The sequence below is a fragment of the Triticum aestivum genome, chromosome 4A, assembly GCF_018294505.1.
Source record: "Triticum aestivum cultivar Chinese Spring chromosome 4A, IWGSC CS RefSeq v2.1, whole genome shotgun sequence".
Lineage (NCBI taxonomy): Eukaryota > Viridiplantae > Streptophyta > Magnoliopsida > Poales > Poaceae > Triticum > Triticum aestivum.
In genome coordinates this window covers 613,069,033-613,091,987 of record NC_057803.1, presented here as the reverse complement: position 1 = coordinate 613,091,987, position 22,955 = coordinate 613,069,033, and the positions used below count along the sequence as shown (strand labels likewise).

Here is a 22,955-nt window from a genome sequence, read left to right as displayed (position 1 = left end):
GTGATGCCCCCCTCCCCTAGATCCGTTACTAGACAAGAGGTATGAGGAAATGATACTCTCCTCACTGTAGGTCAATATTTAAAGAGATGTAATTACAATGGTTCCATCAACTTCCTAGATTCTTGGTCCCCTTTGGCATCTTTTCCCTTCAAGATATTTCTATGGAAGCCATGATCTATTTTGTGAACGTTTCATAGTGGATTTCTCTAGCACTCGCAAGCTTTGTTTGTCTAGAAATCCGTTAAGCTAAATTAACGGAGGAGGGTCTGCACATTCTTTTGAGCTCCCATCATTAGTTGCGCTACGCTTGGCTTGTTTCCACAATGGAGCCCAAATACATACCTATACCAAAAAACCTTACTATCATTGCATTTCCATATATGAAGAAGTTTGACCTCACTTGTATGTATGGGGCATACATAATGTCATGAAAGGGTCCATGCCAAAGCTTGCGAATCTTGTGTTGTCATATAATGTGTTAGTGGAGGGAATGTATGGCTTTTATTTAGGCATTGAGCATCTCCCATATCATAGCAAGCATGTAACACCTTATGTTTTGCCGAACATAACATCCATGCTAATAAAAAATTACATTGCTACTGTATACCAGACTCTACCAATCATAGATGACTAGTTAAGTTAGGATTAGGGGGTCCCCAACCTTATGTTAGGGTAGGGGATCTTCCGCCCTCATCTATACGTTCCCACACTATATTTCTTCAGTAGTTGTTTACGTTGTATTACATATATCTTAGAATCGCCATTTGTATCATATAATCACATATACGCAGCGTATTAATTTGTGGATGATAATTAGTTCTGAATGCTTGTATTGTACTTTGATTGTTCACGAATGCTCTACACATGTACGGGATTATTTTATTGAATATAATACTTCTTGATGAAGCTTTAGTATTTTTTGTGTGGGAATGATGAGCTTTGGTGTTGATATTTTTGCTTGCTTGGTCCCTATATGCATGAGAAAGTAGGAGGGTTGTGTGGGCTCTATTGTTGTATAATGCTATATATGTAGAACAAATGGCATGGGCTTCCCTTTTTTGAGTGACGAGATGTATCGTGGAATTAGATGGTGCATCAACATCTGTTGAAACGTGCATACATGCATATCGTCATATTCTTTAAGTTGTGGCAAAATAAGAGCATAGCATTGTTCCAACATATCTTGAAACAACTTAAAAACAACATATCCCAAAACAAATCTTGTTGTGCTTGATTGGTCGAAGATAAATAGGTTTATATATTGTACATGTGGATCCATAGGGGTAGGTCCTCTACTGCTCGGTTACACTGGTGGCATGGAAAATCTCAAGAAAAACACTTGGGAGGATAAGAGTTTCCGTGCTTGACAGCGATAACCAATGTGACGCTGATGTGAACTTGTATCTGAGCTCTACTGCCATATGATCGTCCAAGCCGACACATCCTCTCCCCCTATCATTATTTCCGATTGTCTTAAGCATTGAAATCTAATTTTAGTAGGACAATTTCTTTCTTCGAGGCTTGGCATTGAAATACATATTCATACGGCCAAGCAAGCAGGGGCGAAGCTAGGTAGAGTTAGCTGGTGTCACTGGCATCAGGTCTAATTTGCACTTGCTTAACGCAATCCATTGATTTAGTGTGTAGGTCATTGAATTATTTGACATGTAGGCATGTGTTCTATGTGGGCACCGGGTAATTTCCAATCTGGGTCCGCCCTTGCAAGCAAGGCAATCCTGAATAGATCTTTCTTTAAGAAAATTATACTGGTTGCAGGGTATTAGTTTAAGAGTAATCTTCTATAGATGGGCCAAGAATTTGGTTAATGTGTCAGGATTCGAATATGCAACTTCGGCAGATGACTTTTCACTATAATGAAATCTTTATTTACTGCCATTCTCGTTGTCATCAGTACTTTCGTGGCATCAAAAACATTTTTCTTATCAGTGATCAATCTCCCATCATAATTAGAAAACCAACTTGGCCCTGATACCAATTGTTAGCCCTATCGAGATACACACAACAACTGAACTCCTTGGCGTAGACCCAATCTGTTCATGCAACTTGCTGATGTACTTTCTCGTCAAAAGCAACAAACACGATGTTTCCTAGCATGGATGAGTTTCTAGATGAATGCATTCTGGGCTTCTAGTTAGCTTGTGACCAAGACACCCACGTACAAAGCTAGCTTCGGCTTGGGCTGGTTGATTCTAACGAGAACAACATGCAAGAAGCATGCAAGAACTAGTTGATGGCCATGGTACCATGCCCGATGATTTTCTTTATATTGATATCATGGTGTTGGTATCATAAGTAAGGGGTACACATGCATACATAGGCGTAAAGCTAGATAACTAAGAGTCCTATTCGGTGAAGACTTCTGGTTCGACTCGGATAGCTCCTAGTGATTATTGCTAACAAAACATTTATTTTCATAATGAAATATTTATTAACCATATCATCACACAAAGCTGATATAATTTGTTCAAACTTTAAGTTCACCAATTTGCATTAGTCAAATGCCAGACCACTGTTTTGGTCATCACAGCTTGGATAATCGCTTGGAGGTGGTGGAAGAGTCGAGTCCAATGTCGGCCCGTTCTCCACCATGAATGCCATTGCCATGCCTGATGATGCGTGCTTTTCATAATGGCAATGCAAGAACCACACCCCTGTTTGAATGTCAAATTTTCAGTTGCAATCCGCATTATATATAAACTTTCATGTATAACTAGATAGATTTCATATTAGGTATTATAATGGGTTTGCGGTACATATGCAATGCAACATATACATTAGCACGTACCAGGATTACTTGCCACGAATCGGATAGCAGTCCACCCCACTACCGGGACAAGGATTGTGTTCCTCACGGGTGGATCCACCAAATTGTATGTCTGCACATCCTTTTGCGCGTCGTATTTCCCATGCCCCTGTGCGAGAACAAAGAAGTCGTGTCCGTGGAGGTGCATAGGGTTAGAGTAGCTGTACATCACCGGAGGACACCGGAACACAATCTCCACTGTGGTGTTGTACCGCAGCCTCCTCACGGACGTCGCCTTCGACGTCTGGCCCTCGTCGTACACTAACCCAGGTGGTATGCTGCTTGGGAACTCTTGCAGCGTGCTTACGCTGCTGCTCACATTGTGGTAGTAGTGTGCTTTGAGCAATGGTGTCCTGGAGGGAAGCTGGAACGAGATGTTGTTCATACGGGACACCAAACCACAGACTGATCCACCTTCTCTGCACATGTGTGTCGTGTCAATGGCCATGAATAGTTGCTCGTCGCCGTTTGCTGGCACCGGGTGCGCAAGCGGGTGAGGCAGACTGGTCAAGTTGCCATGGAAGTAGAAGGATGCGACTGCGTCATTTTTACCGGGCATGTCAGGCGCCATTACCGGAGTATCATCATATCTTTTGCTTGGATTGTAGTGCACAATCCCTCTTGTTTTCACTTTCATTGACTTGCTGTTGGCCACAATGTAGTACCTGCCAGGTGATGCGTCGGCAACTAGCAGACCGTCCACCGTCTCACCTGGCGCGATTGCAATTGTATCTGTGTTGTATGGTTTCACATAATTGGCATCAGCGGCGACCACTGTGAAGGTATGCCCAGCGATTTTCACGTAGTACTCTGAGTGGAGCGCAGCGTTTACTATCCGTAAGAGATATGTCTTGCCCTGCTCGACATTTAGAATGTAGTTGTCTTCGATGACCCCTACACATTGAACCAAGATTCTACATTAGAACTTTTGATTGCATATTGTATATGAATAAGTTTGCTTGTACTAGAATAAGGAGTGCTAATTTGTCTAGCAGCCTGTCTACAAAAACAAACAGCAACATCTTCTTATAATATGGTCGCGAAAATTAAACAGAAATAGATGCATCAATGCCAGATCAAAACTGCTATTTGAAATCTACCATTTAGTTTCTATGTAAATTTGCAAGAGGGTTTTCAGTTTGCTGATAGTAGTCCCATTTTATAGTACATATTCTTTCCTAGTTTGTGTGTAACACTTGAGTAACAGTGATGGTAATTACCTGAACAGTTATTGGCGTCCCCAAGCTTTCCATTGATTGTAGCTGAAAGGGGCTCATCACTTAAAATACTTCTCTGAATTCTCGTTTCCAACTCAATAGGATCCATTCCCAACCATTCACCTGCATAAAGTTTAGAAAGTTTTAATTGGCCTAACTCAGCAGTCTGTGTCGATATAAATCCGCTCATACAAACCTATAACGATGGGGATCTCTTTGTTAGGTCTAGGAAATGGGTAAGAATTGGGCCCGGATCTTGGCCGGATGAGCAGTGCACCATGAATGGTTGCACGGAGGCAGCCGACGTGAGCATGCCACCACAACGTGCCCTCCTGGCCCTTGACGTTGAATCGATACGTGAAATTCTTGTTTGGTTGGATTGGGCATTGCGTTATCATCCCTGCTCCATCAGCCCAGCAATTCAGCTGCTGCTTCACTCCGTGCCTGCATACATAGATCAATTGTGCTTCGTTAATCGTTACACTCAACTGCGTGTGTTTTTACAGTGAGATTAAAGGAGTATATAGCGATCTTACGACACAAAAAATACTAATCTTATGACTGGGTTCATATACACATGCGCAAATTTGCCATCGCAAGGAGTACTTGACTCAACAGAAAAAATATGTAGATAATGTAGTATTTGTTGTGATTATTTGGTGAGTGAAATCCATTACTTTTTCTGATGTTCAGTATCTCACAGTTTTCAAATACATGACAGCTATAATCTGATGTACCATGTGAAGATCTATAAGAATTAAATCTATATCTGACACTTTTTGTACATGCATATATAAGAATAGAGGCAAATACACTAGTGGTACATGAAAAAAATACGAGCCTTGGGTGGTCAGATAGTAGTTCCTGAAATTATATACTCCCTCCGTTCCTAAATATAAGTCCTTTTAGACATTTTAAATGGACTACAACATATGGATATATGTAGACATATTTTGAAGTGTAGATTCACTAATTTCGCTCCGAATATAGTCACTTGTTGAAATCTCTGAAAGGACTTGTATTCCCCCCGTCCGAAAATACTTGTCATTGAAATGGATGTATCTAGATGTATTTTAGTTCTAGACCCATCCATTTTGATGACAAGTAATTCCGGACGGAGGGAGTATTTGGGAACGGAGGAAGTATATTATTGTAGTTATATAAATATTTTCTAAAAGAATGCCTGATTCTTTTCTAACTATGATAATAATGTACATAATTTTTACAAATTTGTGTTTTTTCGAGTGGCTTTTACAAATTTCTTAAAAAGAGAAAATATCTAACATATCAAAATTGGGCCGCACTAACTATGGCCCATTTATGCTCCACAAGGGTGGTCCATTATAAGTGATTAATGGCCTGTTTGGTAGTTGGTTAGCTTCTACTCCCTCAGTTCCAAATTACTTGTCTTAGATTTGTCTAGATACAGAGGTATCTAACACTAAAATGAGTCTAGATACATCCGTATCTAGACAAATCCAAAACAAGTAATTCGGAACGAAGGGAGTAGATCCGCCAAATCTTCATTGGAGCTGGGCCTAACAGTTCGGCTCAAGGAAGCTAGCTTCCCAAATCGGAGGAAAGTCCACGTACGTGTATAAAGCTGGAGTGGCATTTCTGGTGTTGGAAATATGCCCTAGAGGCAATAATAAAATGGTTATTATTATATTTCTTTATTCATGATAATTGTCTATTATTCATGCTATAATTGTGTTATCCGGAAATCGTAATACATGTGTGAATACATAGACCACAACACGTCCCTAGTGAGCCTCTAGTTGACTAGCTCGTTGATCAAAAGATAGTCATGGTTTCCTAACTATGGACATTGGATGTCATTGATAACGGGATCACATCATTAGGAGAATGATGTGATGGACAAGACCCAATCCTAAGCATAGCTCAAAGATCGTGTAGTTCGTTTGCTATAGCTTTTTCCGAATGTCAAGTATCATTCCTTAGACCATGAGATTGTGCAACTCCAGGATACCGTAGGAGTGCTTTGGGTGTGCCAAACGTCACAACGTAACTGGGTGACTATAAAGGTACACTACAGGTATCTCCGAAAGTGTCTGTTAGGTTGGCACGAATCGAGACTGGGATTTGTTACTCCGCATGACGGAGAGGTATCTCTGGGCCCACTCGGTAATGCATCATCATAATGAGCTCAATGTGACCAAGTGGTTGATCACGGGATCATGCATTATGGTACGAGTAAAGTGACTTGCCGGTAACGAGATTGTACGAGGTATTGGGATACCGATGATCGAGTCTCGGGCAAGTAACGTACCGACTGACAAAGGGAATTGTATACGGATTGATTGAATCCTCGACATCGTGGTTCATCCGATGAGATCATCGTGGAGCATGTGGGAGCCAACATGGGTATCCAGATCCCACTGTTGGTTATTGACCGGAGAGGCGTTTCGGTCATGTCTGCATGTCTCCCGAACCCGTAGGGTCTACACACTTAAGGTTCGGTGACGCTAGGGTTGTAGAGATATTAGTATGCAGTAACCCGAAAGTTGTTCGGAGTCCCAGATGAGATCCCGGACGTCACGAGGAGTTCTGGAATGGTCCGAAGGTAAATATTTATATATAGGAAGTCCATTTTCGGCCATCGGGAAGGTTTCGGGGGTCGCCGGTATTGTACCGGGACCACCGGAAGGGTCCCGAGGGTCCACCGGGTGGGGCCACCTCTCCCGGAGGGTCCCATGGGCTGAAGTGGGGGGGGGGGAACCAGCCCCTGGTGGGCTGGTGCGCCCCCCCTTGGGCCTCCCCTGCGCCTAGGGTTGGGAAACCCTAGGGGTGGGGGTGCCCCCCACTTGGCTTGGGGGAGAAGCCACCCCTTGGCCGGCGCCCCCCTTGGAGATCCATCTCCTAGGGCCGGCGCCCCCAAGGCCCCTATATAAAGAGGGGGGAGGGCAGCCGCACCCCTTGCTCTTGGCGCCTCCCTCTCCATCCGTAACACCTCTCCTCCCCGCTTGCGCTTGGCGAAGCCCTGCCGGGATCCTGCTGCATCCACCACCACGCTGTCGTGCTGCTGGATCTTCATCAACCTCTCCTTCCCCCTTGCTGGATCAAGTTGAAGGAGATGTCTTCCCAACCGTACGTGTGTTGAACGCGGAGGTGCCGTCCGTTCGGCACTAGGTCATCGGTGATTTGGATCACGTCGAGTACGACTCCATCAACACCGTTCTCTTGAACGCTTCCGCGCGCGATCTACAAGGGTATGTAGATGCACTCCTCTCTCCCTCATTGCTAGATGACTCCATAGATTGATCTTGGTGATGCGTAGAAAATTTTAAAATTCTGCTACGTTCCCCAACAGTGGCATCATGAGCTAGGTCTATCGTAGTTTCTATGCACGAGTAGAACACAAAGCAGTTGTGGGCGTCGATATTGTCAATTATCTTGCCGTTACTAGTCTTATCTTGATTCGGCGGCATTGTGGGATGAAGCGGCCCGGACCGACCTTACACGTACGCTTATGTGAGACTGGTTCCACCGACTGACATGCACTAGTTGCATAAGGTGGCTGGCGGGTGTCTGTCTCTCCCACTTTAGTCGGATCGGATTCGATGAATAGGGTCCTTATGAAGGGTAAATAGAAATTGGCAATTCAAGTTGTGGTTTTGGCGTAGGTAAGAAACGTTCTTGCTAGAAACCTATAGCAGCCACGTAAAAACTTGCAACAGCAATTAGAGGACGTCTAACTTGTTTTTGCAGCAAGTGTTTTGTGATGTGATATGGCCAAAGGATGTGATGAATGATATATGTGATGTATGAGATGATCATGTTGGGGAACGTAGCAGAAATTCAAAATTTTCCTATGTGTCACCAAGATCAATCTATGGAGTCATCTAGCAACGAGGGAGGAGTGGATCTACATACCCTTGTAGATCGCGCGCGGAAGCATTCAAGAGAACGGGGTTGAAGGAGTCATACTCGTCGTGATTCAAATCACCGATGATCCTAGTGCCGAACGGACGGCACCTCCGTGTTCAACACACGTACAGCCCGGTGACGTCTCCCATACCTTGATCCAGCAAGGAGAGAGGGAGAGGTTGAGGAAGTCTCCATCCAGCAGCAGCACAACGGCGTGGTGGTGATGGAGGAGCGTGGCTATCCTGCAGGGCTTCGCCAAGCACCGCGGGAGAGGAGGAAGGAGAGATGCAGGGCTGCATCATATAGAGGAGAGGAACTCATCTTGTGTCATGTGCAGCCCCAAAACCTCCACTATATATAGGGGCAAGGGGGAGGGGAGGCGCCCTAGGGTTTCCCCTAGGGGGGCGGCGGCCAGGGCAGATGGGATCTCCCCTTTGGGTGACTTGGCCCCCAAGCCAGGAGGTGGGAACCCTAGATGGGGCGCCCCAAACCCCCTGGTCACGTGGGATTAGGTGAGGGGGGCGCACAACCCCTTAGTGGGCTGGTTTGCCCCCTTCCCTTGGCCCATGAAGCCCCCCAACACTTGTCGGGGCTCCCGAAACACCTTTCGGTCATGCTGGTCATCACCCGGTACCTCCAGAACACTCCCGGACTCCAAAACCCTTCGTCCAATATATCAATCTTTACCTCCGGACCATTCCGGAACTCCTCGTGACGTCCAGGATCTCATCCGGGACTCCGTACAACATTCGGTAACCACATACAAGCTTCCTTTATAACCCTAGCATCATCGAACCTTAAGTGTGTAGACCCTACGGGTTCGGGAACCATGCAGACATGACCGAGACGTTCTCCGGTCAATAACCAACAGCGGGATCTGGATACCCATGTTGGCTCCCACATGTTCCACGATGATCTCATCGGATGAACCACGATGTCAAGGACTTAATCAATCCCGTATACAATTCCCTTTGTCTATCGGTACGATACTTGCCCGAGATTCGATCGTCAGTATCCCGATACCTTGTTCAATCTCGTTACCGGCAAGTCTCTTTACTCGTTCCGTAACACATCATTCCGTGATCAACTCCTTGATCACATTGTGCACATTATGATGATGTCCTACCGAGTGGGCCCAGAGATACCTCTCCGTCGCACGGAGTGACAAATCCCAGTCTCGATTCGTGCCAACCCAACAGACACTTACGGAGATACCCGTAGTGCACCTTTATAGCCACCCAGTTACGTTGTGACGTTTGGTACACCCAAAGCACTCCTACGGTATCCGGGAGTTGCACAATCTCATGGTCTAAGGAAATGATACTTGACATTAGAAAAGCTTTAGCATATGAACTACACGATCTAGTGCTATGCTTAGGATTGGGTCTTGTCCATCACATCATTCTCCTAATGATGTGATCCCGTTATCAACGACATCCAATGTCCATGGTCAGGAAACCGTAACCATCTATTGATCAACGAGCTAGTCAATTAGAGGCTTACTAGGGACATGGTGTTGTCTATGTATCCACACATGTATCTGAGTTTCCTATCAATACAATTATAGCATGGATAATAAACGATTATCATGAACAAGGAAATATAATAATAACTTATTTATTATTGCCTCTAGGGCATATTTCCAACAGATCATGTTCTTGTAATAAGAATCACGACTTGCATGTTGATGAGTATGACAACCGGCAGGAGCCATAGGAGTTGTCTTAATTTATTTGTGACCTGCGTGTCAACATATAACATCATGTAATTACTTTACTTTATTGCTAAACCGTTAGCCATAGTAGTAGAAGTAATAGATGAAGAGACAACTTCAAGAAGACACGATGGTGGAGATCATGATGATGGAGATCATGGTGTCATGCCGGTGACAACGATGATCATGGAGCCCCGAAGATGGAGATCAAAAGGAGCAAATGATATTGGCCATATCATGTCACTATTTGATTGCATGTGATGTTTATCATGTTTTCCATCTTATTTGCTTAGAACGACGGTAGCTTAAATAAGATGATCCCTCGTAATAATTTCAAGAAAGTGTTCCCCCTAACTGTGCACCGTTGCGAAGGTTCGTTGTTTCGAAGCACCACGTGATGATCGGGTGTGATAGATTCTAACGTTCGAATACAACGGGTGTAAGCCAGATTTACACACGCAATACACTTAGGTTGACTTGACGAGCCTAGCATGTACAGACATGGCCTCGGAACACGGAAGACCGAAAGGTCGAGCATGAGTCGTATAGAAGATACGATCAACATGAAGATGTTCACCGATGTTGACTAGTCCGTCTCACGTGATGATCGGACACGGCCTAGTTAACTCGGATCATGTTTCACTTAGATGACGGGAGGGATGTCTATCTGAGTGGGAGTTCATTACGTAATTTGATTAGATGAACTTAATTATCATGAACTTAGTCTAAAATCTTTACAATATGTCTTGTAGATCAAATGGCCCACGTTGTCCTCAACTTCAACGCGTTCCTAGAGAAAACCAAGCTGAAAGATGATGGCAGCAACTATACGGACTGGGTCCGGAACCTGAGGATCATCCTCATAGCTGCCAAGAAAGATTATGTCCTAGAAGCACCGCTAGGTGACACACCCATCCCAGAGAACCAAGACGTTATGAACGCTTGGCAATCACGTGCTGATGATTACTCCCTCGTTTAGTGTGGCATGCTTTACAACTTAGAACCGGGGCTCCAAAAGCGTTTTGAGAGACACGGAGCATATGAGATGTTCGAAGAGCTGAAAATGGTTTTCCAAGCTCATGCCCGGGTCGAGAGATATGAAGTCTCCGACAAGTTCTTCAGCTGTAAGATGGAGAAAAATAGTTCTGTCAGTGAGCACATACTCAAAATGTCTGGGTTGCATAACTGCTTGACTCAGCTGGGAGTTAATCTCCCGGATGACGCGGTCATTGACAGAATCCTTCAGTCGCTTCCACCGAGCTACAAGAGCTTTGTGATGAACTTCAATATGCAGGGGATGGAAAAGACCATTCCTGAGGCATATTCAATGCTGAAATCAGCAGAGGTGGAAATCAAAAAGATGGTGAATAAAACCACTAAGTTCAAGAAAGGCAAGGGTAAGAAGAACTTCAAGAAGGACGGCAAGGGAGTTGCCACGCCCGGTAAGCAAGCTGCCGGGAAGAAGCCAAAGAATGGACCCTAGCCTGAGACTGAGTGTTTATTGCAAGGGAATTGGTCACTGGAAGCGGAACTACCCCAAATACTTAGCAGACAAGAAGGCCGGCAACACTAAAGGTATATGTGATATACATGTAATTGATGTGTATCTTACCAGTACTCGTAGTAGCTCCTGGGTATTTGATACCGGTGCGGTTGCTCACATTTGTAACTCAAAGCAGGAGCTGCAGAATAAGCGGAGACTGGCGAAGGACGAGGTGAGGATGCGCGTCGGGAATGGTTCCAAGGTCGATGTTATCGCCGTCGGCACGCTGCCTCTACATTTACCCACGTGATTAGTTTTAAACCTCAATAATTGTTATTTAGTGCCAGCTTTGAGCATGAACATTGTATCAGGATCTCGTTTAATTTGAGATGGCTACTCATTTAAATTCGAGAATAATGGTTGTTCTATTTATATGAGAGATATGTTTTATGGTCATGCTCCGTTGGTGAATGGTTTATTCTTAATGAATCTCGAGCGTAATGTTACACATATTCATAGTGTGAATATCAAAAGATGTAAAGTTGATAATGATAGTCTCACATACTTGTGGCACTGCCGCCTTGATCACATAGGTGTCAAACGCATGAAGAAGCTCCATGCAGATGGACTTTTGGAGTCTCTTGATTACGAATCATTTGACACGTGCGAACCATGCCTCATGGGTAAAATGACCAAGACTCCGTTCTCAGGAACAATGGAGCGAGCAACCAACTTATTGGAAATCATACATACTGATGTGTGCGGTCCAATGAGTGTTGAGGCTCGCGGTGGCTATCGTTATGTTCTCACCCTCACTGATGACTTGAGTAGATATGGGTATGTCTACTTAATGAAACACAAGTCTGAAACCTTTGAAAAGTTTAAGGAATTTCAGAGTGAGGTTGAGAATCAACGTGACAGGAAAATCAAGTTCTTACGATCAGATCATGGGGGAGAATACTTGAGTCACAAATTTGGCACACACTTAAGAAAATGTGGAATAGTTTCACAACTCACGCCGCCTGGAACACCTCAGCATAATGGTGTGTCCGAACGTCGTAATCGCACTCTATTGGATATGGTGTGATCTATGATGTCTCTTACCGATCTACCGCTGTCATTTTGGGGCTATGCTTTAGAGACTGCCGCATTCACTTTAAATAGGGCTCCGTCGAAATCCATTGAGACGACACCGTATGAATTATGGTTTGGGAAGAAACCTAAGCTGTCGTTTCTAAAAGTTTGGGGATGCGATGCTTATGTCAAGAAACTTCAACCTGAAAAGCTCGACCCAAATTGAAAAAATGCGTCTTCATAGGATACCCTAAAGAAACTATTGGGTATACCTTCTACCTCAGATCTGAAGGCAAGATCTTTGTTGCCAAGAATGGGTCCTTTCTAGAGAAAGAGTTTCTCTCGAAAGAAATAAGTGGGAGGAAAGTAGAACTTGATGAAGTATTACCTCTTGAACTGGTAAGTGACGCAGCTCAAGAAAATGTTCCTGAGGTGCCAGCACCGACTAGAGAGGAAGTTGATGATGATGATCATGAAACTTCAGATCAAGTTGCTACTGAACTTTGTAGGTCCACGAGGACACGTTCCACACCAGAGTGGTACGGCAACCCTGTCTTGGAAATCATGTTGTTAGACAACGGTGAACCTTCAAACTATGAAGAAGCGATGGCGGGCCCGAATTCTGACAAATGGCTGGAAGCCATGAAATCCGAGATAGGATCCATGTATGAAAACAAAGTATGGACTTTGACCGACTTGCCCGATGAATGGCGAGCCATAGAAAATAAATGGATCTTTAAGAAGAAGACAGACGCGGATGGTAATGTGACCATCTATAAAGCTCGGCTTGCCGCTAAGGGTTATCGACAAGTTCAAGGGGTTGACTACGATGAGACTTTCTCACCCGTAGCGAAGCTGAAGTCCGTCCGAATCATGTTAGCAATTGCCGCATTCTATGATTATGAGATATGGCAAATGGACGTCAAAACAGCATTCCTTAATGGTTTCCTTAAGGAAGAATTGTATATGATGCAGCCGGAAGGTTTTGTCGATCCTAAGAATGTTGACAAGGTGTGCAAGCTCCAACGCTCGATTTATGGGCTGGTGCAAGCATCTCGGAGTTGGAACATTCGTTTTGATGAGATGATCAAAGCGTTTGGGTTTACGCAGACTTATGAAGAAGCCTGCATTTACAAGAAAGTGAGTGGGAGCTCTGTAGTATTTCTCATATTGTATGTGGATGACATACTGTTGATGGGAAATGATATAGAATTCTTGGAAAGCATAAAGGCCTACTTGAACAAGTGATTTTCAATGAAGGATCTTGGAGAAGCTGCTTATATATTAGGCATCAAGGTCTATAGAGATAGATTGAGATGCCTCATTGGTCTTTCACAGAGTACGTACCTTGACAAGATATTGAAGAAGTTCAAAATGGATCAGTCAAAGAAGGGGTTCTTGCCTGTATTGCAAGGTACGAGATTGAGCACGGCTCAATGCCCAACCACGGCAGAAGATAGAGAAAAGATGAGTGTCGTCCCCTATGCCTCGGCCATAGGGTCTATCATGTATGCTATGCTGTGTACCAGACCTGATGTAAACCTTGTCGTAAGTTTGGTAGGAAGGTACCAAAGTAATCCCGACATGGAACACTGGACAACGGTCAAGAATATCCTGAAGTACCTGAAAAGGATTAAGGATATATTTCTCGTTTATGGAGGTGACGAAGAGCTTGTCGTAAAGGGTTACGTCGATACTAGCTTCGACACAGATCTGGATGACTCTAAGTCACAAACCGGATACATGTACATTTTGAATGGTGGGGCAGTAAGCTGGTGCAGTTGCAAGCAAAGCGTTGTGGCAGGATCTACATGTAAAGCGGAGTACATGGCAGCCTCGGAGGCAGCACAAGAAGCAGTCTGGGTGAAGGAGTTCATTACCGACCTAGGAGTCATACCCAATGCGTCGGGCCTGATGACCCTCTTCTGTGACAACACTGGAGCTATTGCCCTTGCCAAGGAGCCCAGGTTTCACAGGAAGACCAGGCATATCAAGCGTCGCTTCAACTCCATTCGTGAAAGTGTTCAAAATGGAGACATAGAGATTTGTAAAGTACATACGGACCTGAATGTGGCAGATCCGTTGACTAAACCTCTCCCTAGATCAAAACATGATCAATACCAGAACTGCATGGGTGTTCAATTCATCACAATGTAACTAGACTATTGACTCTAGTGCAAGTGGGAGACTGTTGGAAATATGCCCTAGAGGCAATAATAAAATGGTTATTATTATATTTCTTTGTTTATGATAATTGTCTATTATTCATGCTATTATTGTGTTATCCGGAAATCGTAATACATGTGTGAATACATAGACCACAACAAGTCCCTAGTGAGCCTCTAGTTGACTAGCTCGTTGATCAAAAGATAGTCATGGTTTCCTAACTATGGACATTGGATGTCATTGATAACGGGATCACATCATTAGGAGAATGATGTGATGGACAAGACCCAACCCTAAGCATAGCTCAAAGATCGTGTAGTTCGTTTGCTGTAGCTTTTTCTGAATGTCAAGTATCATTCCTTAGACCATGAGATTGTGCAACTCCCGGATACCGTAGGAGTGCTTTGGGTGTGCCAAACGTCACAACGTAACTGGGTGACTATAAAGGTACACTACATGTATCTCCGAAAGTGTCTGTTGGGTTGGCACGAATCGAGACTGGGATTTGTCACTCCGCATGACGGAGAGGTATCTCCGGGCCCACTCGGTAATGCATCATCATAATAATCTCAATGTGACCAAGTGGTTGATCACGGGATCATGCATTACGGTACGAGTAAAGTGACTTGCCGGTAACGAGATTGAACAAGGTATTGGGATACCGACGATCGAGTGTCGGGCAAGTAACGTACCGACTGACAAAGGGAATTGTATACGGATTGATTGAATTCTCGACATCGTGGTTTATCCGATGAGATCATCGTGGAGCATGTGGGAGCCAACATGGGTATCCAGATCCCGCTGTTGGTTATTGACTGGAGAGGCGTCTCGGTCATGTCTGCATGTCTCCCGAACCCGTAGGGTCTACACACTTAAGGTTCGGTGACGCTAGGGTTGCAGAGATATTAGTATGCAGTAACCCGAAAGTTGTTTGGAGTCCCGGATGAGATCCCGGACGTCACTAGGAGTTCCGGAATGGTCGGAGGTAAAGATTTATATATAGGAAGTCCAGTTTCGGCCACCGGGAAGGTTTCGGGGGTCGCCGGTATTGTGCCGGGTCGTGTGGGGCCACCTATCCCGGAGGACCCCATGGGCTGAAGTGGGAGGGGAACCAGCCCCTGGTGGGCTGGTGCGCCCCCCCTTGGGCCTCCCCTGCGCCTAGGGTTGGGAAACCCTAGGGGTGGGGGCGCCCCCCACTTGGCTTGGGGGGGAGCCACCCCTTGGCCGCCGCCCCATTTGGAGATCCATATCCTAGGGCCGGCGCCCCCCAAGGCCCCTATATAAAGAGGGAGGGAGGGCAGCTGCACCCCTTGCTCTTGGCGCCTCCCTCTCCCTCCGTAACACCTCTCCTCCCCGCTTGCGCTTGGCGAAGCCCTGCCGGGATCCTGCTGCATCCACCACCATGCCGTCGTGCTGCTGGATCTTCATCAACCTCTCCTTCCCCCTTGCTGGATCAAGTTGGAGGAGACGTCTTCCCAACCGTACGTGTGTTGAACGCGGAGGTGCCGTCCGTTCGGCACTAGGTCATCGGTCATTTGGATCACGTCGAGTACGACTCCATCAACCCCGTTCTCTTGAATGCTTCCGCGCACGATCTACAAGGGTATGTAGATGCACTCCTCTCGCCCTCGTTGCTAGATGACTCCATAGATTGATCTTGGTGATGCGTAGAAAATTTTAAAATTCTGCTACGTTCCCCAACATCTGGCAATTCAGGAAAATGGAAATCAGAAGTTGGCCTAAATTACAAAGTAATGCCACTGCCAAGTAACTCGAGGGCTGCATACCGGTTCGCTGCCTTCTCTCCCCCTCTCCCAACACCTTATATTCTCTAGATGAGGCTACGCGGAGACACCGCTACATTTCCCTCTAAACTGAGCCAAGCCCAACCACTCTACTCCTGTGTGTCCGGCCGGGCCTAAGGCCACCTTAACTGTTGAGCCGGCTGGGCTCAGCCCGTCGAGGTAGGTTGGCCTGCTTGCGCGTACGAGAAACTAGAGCAAGCGTCGATCACAATCCATGGGAGAAGCTGCCATCGGGAAATATAAGCGATATTACCGGATCAAGTAAAGCTGGAGGACATCTGAACAGGCCCTAAGTAAGTAAGTATTGCATATCCTTGATGGAGACAAAATGTTTTCTAGCCTAGTGGCTGGTGCGGTAGGAAGTAGTGTAGGATGTTGTTGGTTTGATGCCCACTCAGGTTTTTTTCGAAGGAATCATCTAGTTGTTTTTTTTACCAAATTTAGTACTGATTTAGGGGGTTTTCACAAAAATGTGATGCTTCAGTGACTGATAGGGGCCTGGTGCCATGCTGACATGCCACGCAGGCATGGTCTATGTCTACAAACAGAATTTGCACCGTATGTGCATCAGGAGACATGTTTGAGCACCAGTTTCAGGTATTTTCTACTTTAGGCACCAAAGTGGTCATTGCGTGCAACCTGATGTACCACTAATGTATTTTCCTCATATAAATATGACTCAAAATTTCCATGTTTGTCTGTTATAATGGTGTAACGATCTTTGGTTAGTGTTTTGGTTATCTGAGCTCTCACGCACATTTATACTTCCTTTGTCTGGAAATACTTGTCCTAGAAATGAATAAAATGGATGTATCTATCACTAAATTAAGTCTAGATACAACATTTTTGGGACAAGTATTTTCGAACGAAGGAAGTATAGGTTGTTGCTGGTAAAATAAGTTCATACTAGGAAATTCTGAGCCAAGGAGAACTCTCGCTCTCTCTCTCTCTCCCAAAGAATACTGTGATCATTTGCTCAGCTGAAGCGTAGCAGGCAGGACAACGTGCATAATGCATAGAACAAGTAAGTAGGGCATATAAACTAGTGCTACACAAAATTAGGTACTAATTAATTACCAATGAATAGTTAACCCAGAGGGCGACTTGTTGATGACATGAACAACCAGTGAATCTCCTTCCGTGACCTCAATTGCTGGACCGGGGAGTTGGCCGTTGACCACGGTGACTAGCGTGTCGTTGCACAGGCGACGCAGCTTAATCTGGCTCACCTACATATACATTATATTCCAGCAAATCATAAGAACAGACCTCCTGTTTCTAGTTCAACAACTAAACAAGCAATTTCTTATTCCCTTCGTCCCATAATATAAGAACATTTTTTATACTAATGTAGTGTCAAAAATGTTCTTATATTATGAGACGGAGGGGGTAGAAGACAAGGGAGGGAGCTAGCCAGGGACGCTTACGACGAACAAGGCAACGCCGCGGTCGCTGCTAGAGCCACGGGGAGGAACAAGGCAACGCCGACGGTGCCCATGCCTGCCAGCGAAGAAGCAGCCAATGCAGTCTTGGGACTGCAGAGCAGCAAGGCGAGGATTTCTGAGTAGTAAGGGGAACTGGAAGGAAGAAGAAGAGTTGGGGAAATGGTAGTTGAGTACCGTTCAGATCCGTCAGCGGTCTCCAGAAATGGTTCTCGCAGTCCCTCGTTACCACGTAAGTAGCACAGTCTCGCCCATTCTCTCGCTTAGAGTAACATAAATAATAACATCACATATATCTTATAAAATAGATGATGTGATAAGTAATTAATAAGAAAAGAGAGGCATGTGGTAACATAATATGTTACTCACATTATGGATAACATCACACATAGCAAGACAAGATAAGCATACGACCTAACAAATGAAATGTCGCATGATAGCACATATATATGTTACTTTCCACTATAGAGACAGTAATATAGGCTAGTATGCATGTTACTAGCCTAAGTTACTCCTCATTAGAACCAGCCTTACACGTGGCGGGCAGGGGGTGGGGCCCTTGGTTCTTGCTTGGTGATGAGAGTGACCATGCCACGTGATGTGTCTTGTGATGCGTGTAGGAGATGCTTGGCACCGGGTGGATTCGGAATTTGAAACCCTATACGTCACGTGTCCACTTTAAGCTGTCATTTGTTTCTGGACACAACCATCCTTTATTCCCTCTTATATGTGGGGTCTCATGCATATGATTGATGAAGATGAAAAAGAAAGAAAAAATAAAGAGGGGAAGTGCTTCGGATGGGCCAAATACGATTTGGCGGATTGCCCGAAAATGCCAATCGCGCTCATATCCTCTTCACATATGGGCTGAATATGAATATTTTGTAAACAACCCAGACATATATGAGGATAATTTGAGAGATCCGGCTGGGTGTTTTCTTTTCTTTCACCTATCCAAACACTATTTGGGCTTTCCATCTAGACGTATAGGGAGAAATTTAGGGTTCCGTTGTGGATGCTTTTACGAAATTAAGGGAGCCCATATACACTGCTATACTGTTATGGATAGGCGTGTTTCATTATGACCAAAGTATTCAAGAAACATGAAGTTCTTCCTACCACATGGCATATGTGATAAATTATCTTAAAAAATAATTCAAAACTTGAAGGTAAAGGTTTGAACCTACAAAAATAATGAAGTAAAGGTTGGAAATAGGCTTGCCGATCTCAGCTCCAAGTCGGTCGCGCGCACGCAACACGTGTCCTGTTGGACCCACGCCCGAAAGCGGCAGCACCCCAGCCTATATCCAATCATGAGGTGACCTCCTTCATAGGTTTATCTCTAGTCTCTCCCTTTCTCCATATCTCGCATGCGACCGTGCTCCCCTTTGCCCATCTTGGCCATTACGCCGGGCAACCACCGCCCCACCCTTATCCAACCGCGAGGTGACCTCCACTACAGGTTCATGTCCCCCTTCTCTATCTCTCTCGCACACGACGGCGCTCACACTCCCATCACGTTCGTTTGTGCAGCACAGTTTTGGTGTGCACCGAGTGGCGAGGCTCGCGACTGGGGCCAACCCGCCGGGATACTGCAACCGGCAGGGTGCACAACCAGATCCAGCTGAGTCGATGTTGCAGCCGGGATGTTGCAACCACGGCGGGACAAGTGGTTAGAACCAATGCGCAAGTATGCTACGAAGGAGATGGCACACGGGGTTAGAACCAGCTAGCAAGATGCTATGACCATAGCGGTGGCGTTGCAACCACAGCGGGTGCGTTGCAACCCGTGATGCCTACTGTTACAACGCACAGTTGCGATGACGGGGAGGGCAGCTGGACCCACGGGGCGTGCAACTCAACTAGCCGGCCGGGATGTTGCAACTGGCGAGGCGAGCAGCTCAGATCAGCCGGCCGGGATATTGCCACCACGGCCACAACAGTGTCATTGATTTTTTATTTATGCTATAAGTGTAACAGTCCATGAAGCCTTGCCCTGATGTCTGAGTGTGACACTGGCAAAGCTTTTGACACCATATCATCGAAGTACATGTTTTTCTTTTTTGCACTCGGCGAAGATTTTTTTTTGATGTGTTTGCTGAGTTCTGGTACAATCTTAAATGGGTAATGTTTAGATCCGGCGCACCGGCCGACACTTCGGCCGGCTGCTGCCTCGTCACGCACAACACACACGCACATATAGCAACTTCTCCCATGATGGCCCATGCATCTTATCCATCCCTCCCCGCGCTGTTCCCACGCAGTCCGCGCGCGCCCGCGAGCAGCGCCCCCGAGCCCCGTCGCCCCGCTCCCCACCTCCTCGTTGCCCGGCCCTGCCGCCTCGCCGGCTGGTCGCCGGTGGGCGGTGCCACCGTCGGGTCCCGACCCCATCCACCGCCGGCTGGGAAGGGAGCTGCAATCACGTACTTGTTTTGCTGGAACCAGTAACGGCGGCGAGCTGCGGGATTCACCCCGGCGAGTTGCTGGGGTCACCATGGCAAGTTGGACTTGGAATGGATGGGGTGATGCTGCAACCACGGATCACGTTTGCTAGAACCGGCGCAGTGTTTTGCTAGAAGTAGCACCCAAAAATGCTTCCATCAGAGTCGTTTTTGCTGGACCAGCAGTTTTTGCTACATTCGGCATCGTTTTTTGCTGGAACCTGTCGACTGTCCGCTACGAACGCCGGCATGGCAGAAGCTGCAACCAGGGTGGACAAATGCTACAACCGGTGTATACATTTGCTACCAGCTGCATTTTTATTTGCTAGAACTAGTCAAGTGTCTAGCTTCCACCCAGGGAGAAAATGCTTCAACCGTTTGTGGAAAAGCTTCATTCAGCTAGAGGAAAAGTTTTCAGAGTGGCAGAAAAATCTTCCACCGCGAAAAAAATGCTTCAATGGTGGAAAAAGCTTCAAACGGCAGTGGAAAAGCTTCAACCGCCAGGACAAAAAGCTTCAAGCGGTAATGGCAAAAAAAGCTTCAACCGGGGGGCCCGCCGAATGACCGGTGGTGACGAGGACGGCGACTGGGGGCGAGGACGGCGACTGGGCGGTGACAAGGATGGCGACCGGCGACCGGGGGTGAGGACGGCGACTGGGCGGCGACAAGGACGGCGACCGGCGACCGGGGGCGAGGGCGGCAAGCCGGCGATGAGGACGGCGACCGACGACCGGGGGCGAGGGTGGCGAGCCGGTGACGGAGACGGCGACCGGGGGCAAGGACGGCGACCGGCGGTAAGCTGGTGATGCTTCAAGGTCAGGCCTCGAAGCGGTCCATGATGGGTGTCCAACACGAATAGCGTCGCGGGGGATTTTTGTCATTCGTGCACGTGAGGAAGGGGGTGATAGAAGTGTGTGATCTAATAGCCCTGGGCAAAGCGATCCGACGGTGGGCAGCCGATCGGCCGAATCGTTCGGCCGATGCACCGGCGCAGATCACTGCCCAACTTAAATTTGCCGACATGCGGTCAACCGGCCGAGTTTCGGCCGGTCACAGCGCGCACTCCGCAACTCGTTCGTCTACACGTGGGTCCACCACCGAACGACCGCCTAGTCTTTTACCTTATCTCTTCACGGGTGAATGAGATCCACTCATTCTTCTGCTCGCGCACATCTCCTCTGCACCGCGAGCTCCGCTCTCTCCCCTCTTCTTCTCTGTAGATGCTTGTTGGTGAACGTAGTAATTTCAAAATTTTCCTACGCACATGAAAGATCATGGTGATGCATAGCAACAAGAGGGGAGAGTGTTGTCCACGTACCCTCGTAGACCGAAACGGAAGCGTTAGCACAACGCAGTTGATGTAGTCGTACGTCTTCACGATCCGATCGATCAAATACCGAACGCACGACACCTCCGAGTTCTGCACACGTTCAACTCGATGACGTCCCTCAAACTCTGATCTAGCCGAGTGTTGAGGGAGAGTTTCGTCAGCATGACGGCGTGGTGACGATGATGATGTTCTACCGACGCAGGGCTTCGCCTAAGCACCGCTACGATATGACCGAGGTGGATTATGGTGGAGGGGGGCACCGCACACGGCTAAGAGATCAAGAGATCAATTGTTGTCTATGGGGTGCCCCCTGGCCACGTATATAAAGGAGTGGAGGAGGGGAGGGGCCGGCCCTCTCTATGGCGCGCCCTAGGGGAGTCCTACTCCCACCGGGAGTAGGATTCCCCCCTTCCTAGTAGAACTAGGAACCCTTCCAAGTAGTAGGAGTAGGAGGGAAGGAAAGGGAAGGGAAAAGGAGAAGGAAGGAAGGGGGCGCCCCCCTCCCCAGTCCAATTCGGACCAGCCCATGGGGAGGGGTGCGGCCACCCTTTGAGGCCTTTCTCTCCTTTCCCGTATGGCCCATTAAGGACCAATACGAATTCCCGTAACTCCCCGGTACTCCAGAAAATAGCCGAATTATTCGGAACCTTTCCGATGTCCGAATATAGTCGTCCAATATATCAATCTTTACGCCTCGACCATTTTGAGACACCTCGTCATGTCCCCGATCTCATCCGGGACTCCGAACTCCTTCCGTACATCAAAACACATAAACTCATAATATAACCGTCATCGAACTTTAAGCGTGCGGACCCTACGGGTTCGAGAACTATGTAGACATGACCGAGACACGTCTCCAATCAATAACCAATAGCGGAACCTGGATGCTCATATTGGCTCCCACATATTCTACAAAGATCTTTATCGGTCAGACCGCATAACAACATACGTTGTTCCCTTTGTCATCGGTATGTTACTTGCCCGAGATTCGATCGTCGGTATCTCAATACCTAGTTCAATCTCATTACCGACAAGTCTCTTTACTCGTTCCGTAATACATCATCCCGCAACTAACTCATTAGTTTCAATGCTTGCAAGGCTTATAGTGATGTGCATTACCGAGTGGGTCTAGAGATACCTCTCCGACAATTGGAGTGACAAATCCTAATCTCAAAATACGCCAACCCAACAAGTACCTTTGGAGACACCTGTAGAGCACCTCTATAATCACCCAGTTACGTTGTGACGTTTGGTAGCACACAAAGTGTTCCTCTGGTAAACGGGAGTTGCATAATCTCATAGTCATAGGAACATGTATATATCATGAAGAAAGCAATAGCAACAAACTAAATGATCAAGTGCTATGCTAACGGAATGGGTCAAGTCAATCACATCATTCTCCTAATGATGTGATCCCGTTGATCAAATGACAACTCATGTCTATGGTTAGGAAACATAACCATCTTTGATCAACGAGCTAGTCAAGTAGAGGCATACTAGTGACACTCTGTTTGTCTATGTATTCACACATGTATTATGTTTTCGGTTAATACAATTCTAGCATAAATAAT

At 46.4% G+C, this 22,955-nt stretch overlaps 1 protein-coding gene across 1 annotated transcript; it reads right to left on the bottom strand.

Moving 5' to 3' along the window:
• Nucleotides 1-2,511: 2,511 nt before the first annotated feature.
• Nucleotides 2,512-20,935, bottom strand: LOC123084065 (laccase-15). Its single transcript, XM_044505860.1, has 6 exons — nt 20,600-20,935; nt 17,249-17,400; nt 4,238-4,485; nt 4,045-4,164; nt 2,807-3,718; nt 2,512-2,672 (listed from the first exon to the last, which is right to left on the bottom strand). Exons 1-6 carry the CDS (start codon nt 20,933-20,935, stop codon nt 2,512-2,514), a joined length of 1,929 nt encoding a protein of 642 aa, XP_044361795.1.
• Between the last annotated feature and the right edge of the window lie 2,020 nt (nt 20,936-22,955).